The 14,990-nt window shown below is 43.3% G+C and overlaps 1 protein-coding gene across 1 annotated transcript; it reads right to left on the bottom strand.

Moving 5' to 3' along the window:
• Nucleotides 1-875: 875 nt before the first annotated feature.
• Nucleotides 876-4,290, bottom strand: heyl (hes related family bHLH transcription factor with YRPW motif like). Its single transcript, XM_076112665.1, has 5 exons — nucleotides 4,211-4,290; nucleotides 2,071-2,137; nucleotides 1,898-1,981; nucleotides 1,702-1,783; nucleotides 876-1,561 (listed from the first exon to the last, which is right to left on the bottom strand). Exons 1-5 carry the CDS (start codon nucleotides 4,288-4,290, stop codon nucleotides 876-878), a joined length of 999 nt encoding a protein of 332 aa, XP_075968780.1.
• Nucleotides 4,291-14,990: the final 10,700 nt, after the last annotated feature.

Genomic DNA, 14,990 nt, shown 5'->3' with positions numbered 1-14,990 from the left:
TGTTGAGGAGACAGTGGCGCAGACAAACAGGGAGAGAAGATATCCGCTGGTGTACCACAAGACTGGAGAGAAAGAATGGCAGAGAGACAGCAGAGGAGAGGAAGATACAAAGACTGATATGAGGTTAAAGTTAATTACAGGGGACTGCCAATTGCCAATGACGGCAAAGTGATGGGTCTGTTTGCCTCACCACGGCATCCCAAAAACATCACCAGCTCCCACCATGTTTATCCTCTGCAGCCACAAGACCACAACTCCCATCAGCCATCACTGCAGACAGCTTAGATACAGAGGGGGTTACGGCTGGAGAACATGCCAGCAGTGTTTGCAGACATGGCTAATATGGATAAGTAGGTAACACGTAGCTTTCAACCATTCTGTTTCCATTTGCGTTGATAGCAGCAAGTACATGTTGCCATTTGCTCATACAGTCAGAAAAAAAACACACAGCAAAACATGAACAAAGGTAAAGGCACTTAGTTTTTTATAGAGATTTTTTAACATTCCTCAGACTTTGAAAACAAATGTAAAAATGTTTTGGAAATAAACAAATGTCACAGTTAAAGACGCTCTGTTGAGCGTTATGGCTCCGTTGGACACTGTGTATGTGTGTATTTGTCTAGCAAGATCATGAAGAGGAATTTATTCAAAACTTCTATTCATTCACATTCCTTCATTCTTCTGTTATATATGATTGTTTGATTATCTAAAACTTCACCCACAGTCTGATATGGCTTTTAGAGTCCCTAAAAATCAAAGACAATCATCAAAGGTTCAATACGTCTCCAACAGTTTCATATTTGCTACATGGCACACATGGGACCTCCATGTTGACTGGACAGAGTTCGTTTGGAAAACAAAACCAGAGTTGACTCTCAGAAAGCTCCGATCTCAGTCCCCCATCCCTGGGCTGACTTGGCTTGTCCGCTCAAGCCCCTGCGCTGAGCTGTGGGAGACCCCAGAGGTGCGAAGGGCCTGAAAGAGACCTGCAGTGGGGCAGAAGATAATGAAATAGGAGAAGAGGAGGAGGTAGAAGAAGAGGAAGAGGAAGGTTTGGGGAGGGTAAGGGGCGAGGCCCTGGTGGCGCTGTGAGGAGACGACTGGGTTGGTCTGGAGGGGGCTAGGACTGGGGACGCTGCGAGAGAGGGCAACCTGTGGACGGTGGCCAGGGCTGTAGGCGCAAGGAGTGGTGGAACACCCTGGTGGCAGCCAGCCAGGGGGCCGAGGCGGAGGGAGGCGTGTGTCGGGTAGCTACCCAGCAGGGCCAGATCCCTTCGCCCACCGGGGAAAGGAGGTGAGGAGGAGGCCGGTGAGGTGGGGGAGATCTGACGGAAGGATGCCCAAGACCAAGGAGGAAAGGGCATGGCGGAGGCCGGGGGCGACTGTAGGAGATGGGGGTCTAGCTCGCTTGCACAGTGAGAAAGGTGGGAGACCAGACGGGCTCCTACAGGGTCCGGGGACTCCCCGTCAAGAGAGCTGAGGTACCGCACCACCTCTCCAACGCACTCCCTAAAGCCCAAGGTCCTGTAGTCGACTGCCAGGGCCCTCGCATCAAAGTAACCTGAGAGAGAAAAAGAGAGCTTAGTCATACAATGAATAATAGTAATGGAATGCAGTTACTCATAAGAAATCAAATTACTGTACACGTCCAAAAAGAAAAGAAAGCTATAAAGTGAACTGTTTTGAACTCCAAAGTCTCACCTTTTCCTCCCATGGCATGTAGGAGTTTGAGGTGGTCCACAGTCATCTGCAGGATCTCTGCCTTCTCCAGCTTGGATGAGCCCTGCAAAGAAAATGAAGATTTTACTCCGTTGCATCAGATTTCATGTAGCCGGTTTCTTACTTCTGATGTTAAAGGAGAATGATGATAAATGATCGTGGATTTATGAGCGGCCACCTGTTTTTCAAAAGCACTGGGCACAAGCCTCCTGAGCTCCGACAGGCTGTGGTTTATCCGGTCTCTGCGCCTCTTCTCTATTATCTATGCAGCAAGAAGAGCAGAGGAACAGTCAGGACCAACCAAAGCGACAGGACTAAAAAGATTAAGATCCAAGGCTATAATCCACCCACCCCTCTTCTCTTCTTTCGGGCCAGAATCTGCGAGGCGCTGCCAGGGGACATGGACCCGGTGACTGGGCTGTACCATGGAGATAGAGAGAGAGAAAAGGGAGATGAGTGAAATGGGAGGATGGTATTGGCACGGACAGAAACATGTTAACTTTGATTCTCCTGCATATTGTTATTATTACCCTCCTTAATGTGACACAGAGGCAGGATGGCACATCAGCTCCCTTCAATCTAATTTGTTTTTTTGGGCACAGAACGGCAGAGGAATTCCCGGGAGAGGAGGGAAGACGAGATTGTTTTTGGTTTAATGCGTTTCTGGACATTAGTCTCAGTGAAATGACATGCTGTTTTCCTTTCCATGTGAGCGAAAGCACTTTTAGAAAGATGATTATATAGCCTCGGGGCGATGCTTTCGCTCGCATGGGGCTCCAGCATGCAGCATGGGACCCGAGCTCCTCCGAGTACAGTCACTCAATATGGATTGTGTTTGTTTGTGAACTCTCATCTTACGGGTCTGACAGCTTGGAGTTCCCTTCAAACTGCTCCACCAAAGACTTACTGCGTTTCTATTAGATTTCAACATGAAGGCTGCCAATTTAGCTGTGTGTTTTTGTTTAGGTTCATGTTTGATGGGCTGACTTTAAAAGGCGGCACTGTCTTCTGTTTCCATGACACATGACAATTTGATTTATCCAAACCGCCTTTCGTGTTACTGCCTATCTTGGTGCTTGTGATGTTAGCAGCATCGCTGTGAATGTGTTTTTATATGCTGTAGATGCACTGTTACAAACACACTCCGATGATTGTCCGCTTTAATCCACATTGCGGTAAATCCAGACGAGGAATTTGACTAATTCACAGAAAAAGCAAATAGTTATAATTGTTTGTAAGTGTGTGAAGTGTTAGGAGTCATTTAGTATAGACTGCAGTAAAAGAGCTTAGCATTGTAGCTTGCATTTCTTTCTTTTTTATGAAATAAAAAATATTTTAGTTTGTTGTTTGCATTTTCCATATTTTTCTCCATAAATGTAATTGTATTCATATGAATAATGAAAAAACTATGATTATTTGTAGGCATTTATGACACATTTCCTGTAAGATCATAACCTTAATACAACAAAGCTGAAATAATTATAAAATTTTAGCCTTTCGAAATATTTGAACAGTGAATTAAATCTCAAATGATGCTAAATGTTTGTCATAGATTAAAGTATAATCAAATAACGTAATTGCATTCACACACACACACACACACACACACACACACACACACACACACACACACACACACACACAGTGCCTCAAAATATTCCTACAAAATGCTACAAACTCCTCAGTATATTTGATGTTGGGTCGTCCCTCTCTGTTGCTTTTGTGTTTATGTTTTAATGCAGCGTCAAGGAGTTCCTGAGCTAGAAAGAATTAAAAATGTAATATTGCTACATCACAATAATAATTACCAAAAAATGTTGATTCATAATTTGTGAAGCTTGACTTTAAAATAGGTATTTGTTCTAAAGACATTTTCTGTATTAAATACATTTATTTTCAAATGATACAGTGTCAGAAAATTGTCCTCATGATTTCAACCCGTCTCCATGCTTCCGACATGACAGGCCTTACATCATTTTGAACCTAAACATGTCATACGCGCAATGAGTTGAATTTAGTCACATGGGCAGGTAAAAGGAGAAAACATGACTGTTTCATTTAGAGGAAAAAAAATGCATGAGTTCATATATCTCAGTGACTCCAGAGGGTTTGCTGCCAGAGGCCTGAAGTGAAACTTTAAACTGACAGCTCAGCTTTTTGGAAGGTGTCAAAATACTTTTGTCAAAAAAATTGGAAAGATTAGAGCTCAATGCAGAAAATGTTTAGGAATAGGAATCATAATTTTCTCTTAAAATTATGAGCCACATCAGCTTCTAACATTTAAAAACTGAAAATGTCCCTGTAGTCTTTCAAATGTGTCTGCAATGTCATGCATGGCAGCGTCTAAGTGTCAAAATGCTTGTAAAGCCCACAGTCCACTCCCAAGTATATGTTTCAGACACATTTGTCTTCAGCTACTAATTTCAGCTGTATACCATGTCATTTTCCTTTAAAGTGTTTACAACCTCAGGTGCGGTTGGCGGATGCTCACCAATAGCCGTCTTCTTGTCCCACGTCAATAAACTCGTCTGTGTCCGAGTCTGGGGAGCTGTAGTCGTGAGGTCTCTTCATGTCTGTGCCCTTTGCTCGCTTGCTGGACCGATGTATGGATAGGTAGGTGACGGACTGATGGATCTGAGTGATGTTGTCGGCCACGCTCTACGCTGCGTGGAGGCAACGCGCTGAAGACTGTCTCCCCTGTGGACGAAGTGCTCGCCCTGTGTGCCCTCTCACTCTCTGTCTCTCCTGCGCTGTTGTTTATAAAAGCCTTGTTGTCCTTAGTTACTTCTTGTCACTTGTGTTGGTCTTTTTTTGTCGTTTCTTCATGCGTCTTCTGTCCTGTCCTCTGTGAGTCAGCGGTGCCACTTGATCGACCCCCGAGGGCCCATTACAACTAAGAAAATTCACAAGCTGCTTTAGTCTTGTACTCTATCACTGGCATCCAATCATAGTCTCTCGCTCTCTCTCTCTCTGCCCCTGTTATGTCTCTCTTGGCTCCCTCTCTCTGTCACAGTCACCCAATGACAAAATAGGACTTTGGCAGTTGGGGCAGGGTTGCCAGTTTTGGCTCCCCCGCCTCTTCTCTCTGTCCCTCCTCCCTCCCTTTAATTTGGCTTTCCCCAGCTTGTCACCCTCCCTCCCTCCCTCCTTACGCGCCGGCCCCATCTTTCCACCCCTTTGCTCAGTCATCCTCAGTCAATTAGCCTTCCAAACTCACCCTGCTCTCTTTCCTTCCTTCTTTCTGTCCTCCTTTCTGTCTATTTCTGCTCCTTTAATTACACTGCTTTTGTAGAACAATGGCAGCGGGAGGGAGGGAAGGAGAGAGGTGAAGAATGTGGGAATGATGGACTGTGAAAACACTCCGTCATCCACAGGGGAGTGTGTGACAGTGCGTAAAGCTCGACTCTCACACAATCGCACAGGTGACGTGGAGAATGGACTTATTGAGCAACTTTTTTAGGAGTGAGTGTGAGAGACACAGTGAAAGATGACCCTCGAGACAGCTGACAGTAATCACCAAAGAACCACAACAAAGATAAAATCCTGCATATTTTTTCGCTCTACACTTTATAAACAATAATGCTGCTTCAATACAACTTACTAAAGTATAAAATTATTCATACCAGTAATTTCCAGCCTGCCAGGTCCCGCTGCCCTATTAGAAGAGCTCAATACCTCTTCATCAACAGCGCTGCCATGTTCCATATCTACACTTATGAATGGATGTTTCAGCTTTTTAATTACATAGAAGTGATTATTCTTACAACATATATTTCATACAATTGAATTGTCAATTACAATTGACTTTTGGCTATCACAGTTTACCCGTTACTTTTAGCTAAAGGTAACTTAACCTACTTTTAGCAAACTATTTCAACCGTTAATGCAATGCTTTTAGCTACAACTGTTTATCCATTAATTACATTTAACTATCCTAACTATTTCAACTATTTCTGCATTACTTTTAGCTAACTCTTTCAACTGTTTATGCATTGGCTACTTTTAACTTACGTTAACTAACAATTTTTCTATTTCTATTAACGCTACATTTAGCGTTAGTTAACTATATCTGTTTACAAGCCTACCCCTTGTTGGGAATCACAGAAGTCTACGATAAAGATTTACAAAAAGTGCCACTGCTGAAAGATTTGGCAGTATTTATTTATAAAAAAAAAAAACGTGACTTTAAATAATATTGCAAATTGAGGAAGCGAGACCTTTGAGCTCCAGCACAGACTTTTAAACCCAGCCTCTTCCAACCCTGCGTGTGCGTCAAGTGTGTGCAGAGATGAGGGCAGGTACTGAAGGGTCAAGAGAGGAATCAGCCCAGTGAGTGTCCGAACATCTGGGCTCTTCACTGGACAAGATAGTGCTCCCTGTAGCCTAATCACACACACACACACACACACACACTCACACACACACACACACACAGTCACACAGCACTCGGTTCCGCTGCCACCGTGGGAAGATTGCTGGTACAGATTGCCATGGAAACCAGGCGCCCGTTGTTAGGAGCGATGCCTGACTGACCCAGTGGTGTGTGCATATGTGTGTGAAAGACAGAGAGAGGCCAAGTGGCATGCCCCCTTCCACACAATGCCCAGCTGAGTGTGTCTCTTCCTGCCTGGCAGACTGGAAGGGTGTGTTAGTTTAAACATACTACAATGCATGAGGGCGAGATCTTTGTTTGTGTTTTTGGAACAAGTTCAGCCTTTTTATGTAGGCTTGCTTCGGTCCTCTATACGCTTTATATATAAAATCAGGTATATTTTTGATTGGTGTCTCTTACTCCAGATGTTTCTTTCTCTTTGTCTCTATTATGATGATGTGCTTTTCAACGGCATTCTTTTTCTGTTAATCTTTCTTGCATTAGATGTAACTGAGCCCTGCCCGCCTGCATTTTATCATGTCGTAGGCTACGTGTAAAGTAATAAACTAACTTAAAACATGTGCATGTGCGTGCGTTTGCAATACCCAAGTGTCACTAATCAGTGTGACCATCACCAGGGGGCTTTTAGTGTGGTGAGTAAGCTATGAGTCAGGACTAACAGAAAAGAGAAACCCCTTTTTCTGTCCCTCGCTCCAAACAACCCCCCTCCGCATATCCTTTCATTACCAATCATTCCTTAATTCAGATCTGGATCTCATTTCAGCATCAGAAAACAGGGAAGAAAGAGTTTGGAAGAAAGGAGACATCGATGGAGTCAGGCTTCAGTCTATTCTATTATTTTTTATCACCCACCCTTCTCTTGAATGAATAACTTTCTTCTCTGTATCACTAATCTTTCTTGTTTCTTTGTTGTTGTTTTAAATTAAATCACTCTGGTTACACTCAACGTTTTCGCAGTCTTAGTTGTTCCAGGATGATGAGGCAAGTTGCATTAAAAAAACATGCGCACAGTGGAAAGTAATTAAGAGGATGAATGAATGAATAAATAAGTTACAAAAAAAGTTTCATGGTGGGGGTGTGTGAAGGGATTGTGATGGAGAGAAAAATGAGAGGAAGAGAGAGAGAGAGAGAGAGAGAGAGAGAGAGCTGGCACTGGATGGTGGGATGGAATTCTGGGAGATTTCTGGCGATCTTTGGTCGGCCACTTCAAGTCCTCTCCCTCCCATCCCTCCAAACCACAACAAGGCAACGTCCCTTATTGAAATTAACAAGCTCATACTTTTACAATTTGCACACACACGCACACATGCGCAACTCGAATACATGAACGTGTGAGCACTCAGGGACATACAAACAACTGATTCATACAAGCAAACACATGCAACTCCCTCACACGATTGTGGACAGTGCATACCCACAATTTATAAGATGCAAACACTCAGCTGCAATTATTGCCTCCGATGCATGACTATTGCTATTGTTTGAGAGTCTGTGAGATGGAACAAGCTCAACAAGATATTTTGTTTGTGACTTTTTTCCGCTGCATCCGTGTCGTACTGAGTAACTGGCCCGACACCAAATGTTTCACTGCATGGTTGTCTTTTATGTACTCAGCAACAGAAAGCCAACTTTCAGCAACATTTTCATTCCCCAAAATATAGATACTCCAGTGTAAAAAGACAAGAATATACCTGTTAAAAGGGAAACATAAGTACAACAATAAAAGTATTTTCATGTCAATTTATTTCTCACGAAAGTGCACAATAACCAGTAGTAGCTGTTTCAGTACATCAGGCAGAGACAATCTTTTTTAAAGTGCTGATACGGGGCTTTCACACTTCTGTAGACCATGAAACATTTTTTTATCCTTTTTTAAAACCCAATTTGATTTACGAGCATAGCCTTTAAATTAAGGCACAAAATAAGGTTGGAATAAAAATCTCTTTATATTACAGCATGTAGATTATTATAGTTGTATGTCCTGCATTGATTCTGAAATCACAAGCATGTTTATGATAATGCATGAGGAAATCATGATCATTTTTATCATAGCTTCTTTATTTTTTTTGTAATTGTGAAGCACTATATAACCATGCTTTTAATCCTCAAGAAATACAAACAGACATTACTAAAGAATTGCATTGGTGTTTGCACATTTTCCTTTTAAACAACAAGGTACCAAAAATAACTCATATAGATATGATCAGCATTAGTCAAAAGGAAATGTTTGTTCAGTGTCTAGAATCCCAGCTGAGAAAAATATGAAAGGCCAATTGTGGTCAAAAGGAGCCCTGCATGGTACCCTGCGGTATGCAAGGGCTATTGACATCCCGCCCGAAAAAATCTGTAGATTTCTTATTGGTATGAGGCATTCATAGTAGTCAGCCTGCAGTGGCTGGGCGCTCAGTCACTGGGGTCAAGATTGGATTGGCATGGGAACTGGCAACGGAGTAGCTTGGCACTGTCTAGGCTGGACCCATGAGGGAATTATCTGCCCTTCAGACACATAAGGAATGCCTGGGACCTGTGGCACTGCCTGCCTGGCCGTCTCCACGATTCACTCGGATTAACCTGGATATATGAGGCGTTCCTGGGAACGCCATGTTTATTCCATAGGGCGCTTGCCAAAGTGCAGCATTGTGTATTTTTTTTTAATGATCTGATTGAGCTTATATGAGGTGTGAAAAAACCCTTCAGAGAAATAGAGTTAGACACAGTCAGTGTATATGTTTGAGATATTGGCTGCTGTGATTTGAGGTGTCAAGAGGGCAGGAGGGCTGCAGTCATGGGTCATGCTGCTTGTAAGAGAGCGAGAGACAGAGAGAGAGAGAGAGAGAGAGAGAGAGAGAGAGAAAGTCCTCCCTCCTCATCCGGCTCCCCTACACACAGATAAATAAAGAGGCTAAAAGCCGAAGAGAAGAAGCAGAAAGGAACTTTTGTGGCTTCCGAGTGGGGTCCCTTTCATGGCGGTTCCCACAGCACTAGGCCTGTGATGACATTCACCATGTTTCACACACACACACATGCACACACACACACACACGCTCACGGGCCCTGTGACTGCGGTGACTTTCGCTGGTGCCGGGCCCCAGACGGGACGGCGAGGGCCCCGAGAGCCACAGGCAGCCATTGTGCTGTCGCCGCGGAAACCAGCCTCTTTATGTCAGACATGTTTTTCTGTTTGTTTTCTTTTTTATGTCTTTAATGTGGGCAAGGGGGAATGTTTCCCCTCTCATCTCCCCCCTCCCCCCCCCTCCCCGCCTCCCCCTACACTGCTATGTGTTATTCCCCCCCAATACCCATCTCCCTCCTCCCTCCTCCCACCAATCAATCCACATTTGTTTCTCCTCTTTTCCTCCCCCCTCCTCCTCCACTCCGTTCCTCCCTGAAGTTGTCTCCCCCTTTTTTCCCCCTGGAGATTGTCATTTGTAAAGCTCTTTGCTTAGACAGCCCATATCTTTGTCGTGGTGTTGCGGCCTCCCTCTCACTCATCTCCTTTTTTATCTATACTTCATGAGGTTTTGGCACAAACTGGCACTTTTTCTTCCTGCACTGAAAAACGGACAACAATGCGCACAACTCTAAAACAACAAAACCTATCCCCCAAAAGAATTCTGCCTTTCCCACGCTAGGCCAATTTTCTTCACAAGATTAAACAGACTCCAAATAACAAAATGAAAGAAACGAGAAGGGAGGGGAGGGGAGGGGGGTTGAAGAAGAATCTGGTTATGATTCCAGTCTCCAATAAAAAGCCAGCAGAGGATGCCCCAAAGTCCTCCAAACAAACCTGAAAAAAAGCAAACTGTTACTATTTTTAAGTGCTTGAAGAATGTCATTCTGTGCCATGACTCAAAGGCATGCCGGCCCTCGTCCGTAATCAGTTCATTCTGACTGCACTCCTCCGCCACATCACACACAGGACGCGTTCTTTTATGAGCCGCAGAGAAAGAGGAGGAGAAAAAGGGGAAAGTGAAAAAATGAAAAAGTTCAAGGTTAATCCGCTGCGTCCCCTCGGCCATGCATGCGATTGCGCCTCAGTTGATGACTGGGGGTTTTAAGACTCAGCTAATATTAGCCACTGTTAAACTAGTTTTGCCTGAGCGTTTTGACTTGGAAGCTGACTATCATTCAAGTTTATGGAGGAGACTAATTTTTATTGCATGGAGTCAGGCTATGCTTCATTCCTCTATCAGCTTTCTATTTTTGTCAGTGGCCACAGAAAATGGCATTCACGGTAGAAACTTTGCATTACAAGTACAAAAGTACATAACAAGGAGGGACTCAAAACAGGAAACAAATGTTTTCCCGGTTAGCTTGAAAGGATTTGGATTAATTGGATACCAGGTTGGTTCAGAAGAGCTCTCACAGAGCCATAGAACCCAGGAGATGGTGCTCCATTCCTGTTTAAGGCTGCTGCTCTCTGACAGCCTCTCACTTTCTCAAATCCCTCCTATAACTTTACACCTCAGATTACGGCCTTATCAGGGAGGCATCCAGCCGACACCTCGTCCCGACGGCAGTTTCGAAGAGCAGCATAAGCCCCTAAAAACCAGCATAAAAACTTGCCGCCACCGCACTGCTGGGCCATTTTTAGTGTTCCCAGAAAGGGGATTACAGTGAGTGTGCAGGGAAAGAGAGGAAGACTTTGATGGAGGAAGGATGAGGGTAATGACAAACATAATTGTGAATGTCTTGAGGGAGCTGATTCCACTTTTATTGGTCTTGATAGATGCTTTTATAATTAAAATGACCAGAACTGAAATAATGGATGCATTCATTCTACTTTTTTTTAACTGCCAAACTAAGTCTGATCGTTCAGTGAAACTAATACATTGGATCAGTTAAGCTGATTCATAGACTTGCATTCTGTATGAGTGTATTGATGATTTTTTCGTCTGACGAAGGCTACCCCCGGTCACATGAACTTAATCAACACCGCCCATCTGTTCCAAATCTGTTCTTATGAATGGATTATAAACTAGATGTTATATAACATTATTATTACAAAAAAATTGGTTATTGTTAAATCATTTTTCCACGCAATTCAACTGTCAATGTTTTGGTTACTGTGGTCAAGTTTGCATTTGTGCTACTACCACTTGGAAAGGCAGAAGAGGTATGGCTGTCATGTAACCATTACTTTGATCGGCAGCTCACTGGTTATCTGAAGTTTACCAAAGACTAGCATCACACCAATTTGTAATCCTATTTGACTGTCTATGTCCCCCTCAACACAAACATATTTTAAATTAAATCAGTTGCTGTGTTTGGTTAATTTAATTAGTTGAGTTTTTCTTGTAACCGTCAGCAACTGAAGCCCCCCCCCCCCTTGGGTGGGAATCACAAATACATCACAAATATATATCAGATCATATGTGATGCTAGTTGTGCTTGTTGAATGCCGTGAGACAACTTCCCAGGCTTTCGCCGCTGTCATTTTTGACATCAAACAAACACAAAACAATGCTATGACAAAGATATATGGATGTGGACAGACGTGAGAGCTCTTACACACATTCAGGAAAGTACAGATGTTCAAACAAAACTGCCTTGCTCAAAAGGCATACTTGTCTAGTGAACTAATTCTATACCCTCTGCATGTGGCTCATGCACAAACACACAGTGTCTTTCTCAGACATGAAAATTCGCTTGAGGTCAACGCTTGAGGATGACTAGCTAACTGTATATAGTACAGGAAGCTTTGATCTCAGGACTTGGCTGTGGCAAAGACAGACAGCCAGAGCTGAGGAACAGCGCTACCGGAAGCTTGTGGTCCGGGACGGCTCCATTTACTACTCTCTTCTGGTGCTAAATATACAATAATAAAAAGGCTGGCAGATTTATTTCAGACTGCGATACATTTACTCTCCAGCGAGGGAAGAAAGGACTGGGCGAGAGACAGACGTCTCCAGATTACCAAAGGACATTAAGTGATAATTACAGAGAGAGAGAGAGAGAGATAGACAGAAAGAGAGGGAAGAGGTTTCCCCCCCTTCTCGCTTTTCTCTTCCTCTTTCTCTGCCACCACAGAGGAGAGTGGCGTCTCTAAACTAAAGATGGGCGCCCGCTGTATTAAAGTGATTGGCTATGATTGCATTATCTGATCCCATGAGGGATAAAAGGACAGCAACACACACACGCACACACACCCTGTGTGTATTTCATTACTCAATGCCTCCCCAGAAGTCAAACATGGCTTTTTTATTTTTTTTACATCTTAAGACGAGTTGTAAATGTGATTCAAATTCAAAAGTTGTCTTTATCTTTTTCAAGTCAGTTTTTTTCCAAACACATACACACACACACACACACACACCCACAAACTCCCTTATGTACTCAACTTCACCACCAGTCCACTGCACTCCTCTCAAAGCTCTTTGATCCCCGGTCGAGGGTCCTCTCCGCGGTGCCTCTGTCTGAATTCCAGAGATTCTGGGATAATTCAAACGTTTCACGGCACATACTTGGTCCCCCCCAGGAGACAGCGGCGGAGATGGAAAATGCCACCACGGTCTCTCTCCCTCCATTGTCCCTACTCTTTAATCAGGCCCTCTCTGTGGCTCGCGCTGCCACCGTGGTGTGTTGTCTCAGCCTGGGAAAATGCCGGCCTAAGTGGCTGTTTTGTGCTGAGGCGCAGACCACAGGGACCCAGAGGGGTGCTGCTGGAGTCCTCTGTGCCAGCCGCGGGTCTCACAGCGGCTGACACACTGACTGAGTGAGGTCCCAAATCTGGATGCAGCCTTGCATAACAGCCATCACTACATCTATTTACTTTTTAGACAGAGCTACAATCTGTAAATCATGCAACATCATAATCATAAGCATAAGCCAAAACCCAATCATAAATCATGAATATTACTTGTTCCTTGGGGGTGTAAACCAGCATTAAACTGCCACACAGATAGGGCGGTGTTGTAGAGGGAGTTTCCTGTCCATATGTCAACAAATGACCAAAACAAAGGGCTTGTGTTTCCCTGAGTCTGAGCAAGAAGAAGGTCAGCAGCCAGAGCTACCTCAAAGTTCAAGTTCCATTTCAGCTTCGCTTTGGGATAGACTCATGTTAGGGCTGGGCAGCTGGGTCAACCTACCTTCAGCCGGACGCGACGCTCCGTGAGGTCAAGTTTACGAGGACCGAGTTAAACCCTGCTGGTTTATACTAGTTTATATTTAGTGCTTATACGCGTGAATAGAACTTTTATGAGGTGCCATAAATTTAATTTTCAAAAGAGGGTGAGCGTGGAGGCTCATGTACGCCTACCCTGTGGTTTCTTCGGGCCACCACGAAGCCTTTGTGTTCGCCCGGTTTGCCATGGGAAAATATCTGAAACAAATAAGTTGCTCGGTCGGCACCCATCAGTGTAAAAAACAACCTTCTAAGAGCTGTGGATTGTGCTGAGAGGGTGTGGCGCAGTGGCGAAGGAACTACTTGTTTACTCTTGCCATGTCCGAAAAAAAAAAAAAAAAAAGGAATAATTTTCTCTCCGAAATGGAAAGCAAATAAACAAGTATTCTTGAGCAGACAAAGTGGGCAGGCGCGAGCCGCCTGCGGCTGTGCAGCGGCATGCTAAGCATGATATGAGAAAGAGGGTGACACTTTGAGGTTCTTCTTCGGATCATCACCATCATCATCTTTGTCATATCAACGACTTTCTGCAGTGGAGAATGTCAGACATTACTGAAACTTCACAGAAGTTGAAGATGTTAATTCAGGCCAAATTTGATTTAATCTGAAAACGTTTGTATGTGGAATTGTAGAATCAGTGTCTTCTGGGTTTGCAAATCAATCTCTACCCCCTATTAATAAGAGATTTTATAAATATGAAAACCCTTATATACAGTACAAAGAACTAAATGGGCTAGGACCAAGCTGCATTGCAAATTCCCTTGTTAACTATTTGCCTTGAAGAACACTGTGATCATCTGCTGCTGGTTTATTCGAGATTCCCAGAACAGCTGAATGAAAATCGGGGATGCAGACGTTGTCAACTACGCCTCGAAGAGAACACACTCTCTATCAATATCAGGCAGCACGCTAAATGTATATATTCAAAAAAAGAAAAAGCTAAAAACGTATCCCTTCACTTAAGCCTTTAGCTATGACTTTCCTGAGTTTAGCTTCACACTTGATTTGAGGCCTTCTGTGTAGGCCGATTCTATTAAGTGTGCTTTAAAGTGGTTTAACTCAATGTAGTTTTGATCTTATAGATTAACTCATGTGTGTTAAGGTAAACGTTGACATCAGTGGTTGGCAATTAGATTTGAGATTTAAAAAAAGACTGTGCTGTGTTTGTTAACCCCCACAGCACCACCAAGAGGTTGGATAAGACCCACAGTGAGGTTACACCATAAGGAAGCTGTTCTGATGTAGCTAAAAAAATACTTACTCCGGGTAATCAAGACTGGTGGTGAGTCTGTGTCCACCAGGTAAAAGAAGGTCTGTTGTGTATGTTTATTATTTATAGAGATATAGGCAGAGAGTGGTAGAGAGTGTGCTCCAAATGAAATACTTAGTGAGTTTTCATCTTTACAAGTCAAATCACCACTACTGATGTAGAAAAGACAAGTAGCAGAGAATGGAGACATCATGGTGCTGCTGCAGTGTTGTGGCAGGCTGTATGTCCATGCTGCAAAAATGGTTACTGATTTATATATTCCTCTTCTTCTTCTTCTTCTTATTATTATTATTATTATCAATATTATCGTCCATCTTATTTTATGCATTCTATCTCATCTTATCTATTTATTTTATTTTATTATGTGTTTTATTTTCTGTCTTGTTTTCATAGTTTGTATGTTCATTCTATAAACAGTTTACTTTACCTTATTTTTAAAGCATGCTGCTTATCTTGTACGAAAGGTACTATATACATTACACAAT

The sequence above is a fragment of the Anarhichas minor genome, unplaced genomic scaffold (genome assembly GCF_050575085.1).
Source record: "Anarhichas minor isolate MPS153535 unplaced genomic scaffold, ASM5057508v1 ptg000051l, whole genome shotgun sequence".
NCBI classification, from domain to species: Eukaryota; Metazoa; Chordata; class Actinopteri; order Perciformes; family Anarhichadidae; genus Anarhichas; species Anarhichas minor.
Note: the sequence above shows the minus strand (reverse complement) of the source record. Positions and strands in the feature narration are given on the sequence as shown.

Coding starts and splice junctions, on each gene's coding strand:
- heyl (XM_076112665.1), bottom strand. CDS start 4,290: ATGAAGAGACCTCACGACTACAGCTCCCCAGACTCGGACACAGACGAG. Junction 2,138..4,210: donor GGACAAGAAGACGGCTATTG/GTGAGCATCCGC, acceptor TCCATGGTACAG/CCCAGTCACCGGGTCCATGT. Junction 1,784..1,897: donor CCAGTGCTTTTGAAAAACAG/GTGGCCGCTCAT, acceptor TTTTCTTTGCAG/GGCTCATCCAAGCTGGAGAA.